This window comes from Diospyros lotus, chromosome 11, assembly GCF_014633365.1.
Source record: "Diospyros lotus cultivar Yz01 chromosome 11, ASM1463336v1, whole genome shotgun sequence".
In the NCBI taxonomy this organism is placed as follows: Eukaryota; Viridiplantae; Streptophyta; class Magnoliopsida; order Ericales; family Ebenaceae; genus Diospyros; species Diospyros lotus.
In genome coordinates, this window is record NC_068348.1 from 11,883,201 (window position 1) to 11,885,772 (window position 2,572).

At 52.5% G+C, this 2,572-nt stretch overlaps 1 protein-coding gene across 1 annotated transcript; it reads right to left on the reverse strand.

The window, feature by feature from the left end:
* Window positions 1-1,032: 1,032 nt before the first annotated feature.
* Window positions 1,033-1,746, reverse strand: LOC127812719 (uncharacterized). Its single transcript, XM_052353244.1, has 2 exons — window positions 1,606-1,746; window positions 1,033-1,551 (listed from the first exon to the last, which is right to left on the reverse strand). Exons 1-2 carry the CDS (start codon window positions 1,744-1,746, stop codon window positions 1,033-1,035), a joined length of 660 nt encoding a protein of 219 aa, XP_052209204.1.
* Between the last annotated feature and the right edge of the window lie 826 nt (window positions 1,747-2,572).

Sequence of the window (2,572 nt, forward strand, 5' to 3'; positions counted from 1 at the left end):
CTGACACCCTGCTGTTCCGTCAATCAACGCATCAATCCTAGGCAGAGGGTAACTGTCTTTCGGGCAAGCCTTGTTAAGATCTTTAAAATCAATACAAAGCCTCCATTTTCCCGATCCCTTGGAGACAAGAACCACGTTGGCTAACCACTCTGGGTAGTTGACTTCCCGAATATGATTAGCCTCCATAAGCTTTTTCACCTCCGCCTCTATAGCTTTAGCCCGCTCCGAGGCAAACTTCCTCTTCCTTTGTCTTATCGGCACACAATCCGAGTAGAGCCCCAAGCGATGTGTCATGATCGCTGGGTCTATCCCCGGCATATCCAGGGTAAACCATGCAAACACATCTTGATATCGGCGTAGGAGTGAAAGGATCTCGGACCTCAATGGCTCCTGTAACTTGGCACTGATTCGCACTGTCCGATTGAGCTTTTCCCCCAGTGGGACTTCCTCGAGCTCATCCACTGGCTCTGAAGTCTTAGGCTTTTCCGGACCTTCCAAGATGAAACTAGTAACCACAGTGGGAGGGGCAGCGGAATTCTGTCCCTCCTCCCTTACTGACCTCTGACCTGCTCCTATACTTGGGTCTCTCACCTGTTCTGTCTCCATCTGGCCTTGACCAGGTTGAGGGACCGCCTCTTGATTCAGTCCTGAGTCTAACTCTAACCCCTTGGCCATAGTGGCACTCAAAGAGGCCACGTAGCATTCCCTAGCCTACCGCTGGTCTCCTCTTACCTTGCCAATCCCTCCCGAAGTAGGGAATTTCAACACCATGTGATACGTACTCGGTACTGCCCTCAGAGCACTAAGCCCAGACCTACCAAGGATCATATTGTACGCCGAGGGCACATCTGCCACCAAAAAATCCAACGTCACCCGGGATTTATGAGGACCACTATCGACCGTCAGGGGCAACCGGATCAAACCTTCAGAATGGATCACCATTCCCTCAAAACCCACCAATGGGACACGGACTGGCCTCAGCTGATCGAGCGTGAACCCCATCCCTAGGAATGCCCTCTTGTAGAGAATCTCTTAAGAGCTACCTGGATCCACGAGGATTCGCCTCATCTCCCACTCTCCCACTTGAGCAGTGATCACCAGAGGGTCCAAATAGCTGGGATAACTCGGAAGATCCTCCTCAGAGAAAGTGATGACCACCCCTTCCTTTACCGTGCTCTTGGGAGCAGTTGAGTGGGACCCTGGAACTGTCCCTGCCGCCAGCGTGTATAAGATAAACTTCTGTCCCCCCTTCTCGGTGGGCTGCTTTCCTTCTCTCTGGGGCGGTGTTCGGCTTCGCTCTCGAAAGCGATCTCGAGTAGGAGACCTCCCTCGATGCTCCGACTTGGATTCTACCTTGCCCGAGCTCGTACCTCCTCGACCTACGAAATCCTGAAGGTATCCTCGGTTGATAAGCTCTTGTATTTCTTCTTTCAGTTGGATGCAATCCTCAGTATCATGGCCGTGGTCGTGGTGAAAACGGCAATACTTCTTTTTGCTTCGAGTGTTGGGTGGAGATTTCAGCGGGGGAGGACGCAGTAAATAATTCTTATCCTCCAATGCCAGGAGAATCTCTGCTCAACTTGTATTGAGGGGAGTGTAATTCACCGGGCTTCCACGTGCACCCCCAAAACTCGGGCGATCGGGAGCTCGGGAGGGGCGATAGTCCATCTTCTGCTCTGGGGCCAGTTTTTTCTTCTCCTTTTCTCTTTCTTTCCTGTCAGGTTGTTCCGCCCGCTTCACCTTCATCACCTCTTCGGCGTTGATGTACTTATTAGCCCGGGCTAAGGCCTCTGTGAAAGTACGAGGTGGAGTCTTGGCTAAGGACTGAGCAAATGGCCCAGCTCTCAAGCCATTCTGAAGAGCCACCATTGCGATTCGCTGGTCAAACTCATCGATACTTAATGCCTCTTCGTTGAACCTAGCCACGAAATCTCTTAGGGATTCACCCTGGTTCTGCTTGATGTTCACCAGAGCCATGGAAGACTTTCGGTGGCACTTCAAGGGAGCGTAGTGGGCTAAGAAACAGGTCTTCAGCTCTTCCCAGCGGTTGATGGAACGATGGGGAAGGAAGCAGTACTAGGTCCGGGCATGTCTTCCCAAAGTGGCCGAAAATGCCCGGCACCACATCGCGTCCGACCCCGATTGCACTAGCATGTGAGAGGAGAAAAGCTCGACGTGGTCATAGGGATCTGTGCTTCCGTCATAGAGCTTGATGGAGGGGATACGAAACCTTTCCGGTGGAACCTCTGCCATGATGTCCTTACTCAAGGGTTGGTTAGAGCCGAGGTGGAGTAGCTCTTTCTTTCCCTTCTTGAGTTCCTGGACTTGCTTCTCTAGGAAAGGCAATCGTCTCTCCTGCGAAGTCCCTCTTTCTCGCGAGGGGGCAGAAGTGGATCCTGCCGTCTCAGAGGAGTGGATTTCCTGACCCGTCTGGCGGGATTGATGAGGCTCCTGAGCAGGAGGAGGTGACTGATGTTCCGCCCGCTGAGAGGGCACATGCGAACGATGCTGTTCAGTCTGGTGTGGATAACCAGTCAACAACTCAATTAGCTGTTGGACCTGGTTTTCCAAC

Bases quoted from the DNA above. Each gene is read 5' to 3' on its own strand.
- LOC127812719 (XM_052353244.1), bottom strand. From the start codon at position 1,746: ATGAAGGTGAAGCGGGCGGAACAACCTGACAGGAAAGAAAGAGAAAAG. The intron at 1,552-1,605 runs GTGAATTACACT...CTGGCATTGGAG, and splicing joins GGGGTGCACGTGGAAGCCCG to GATAAGAATTATTTACTGCG.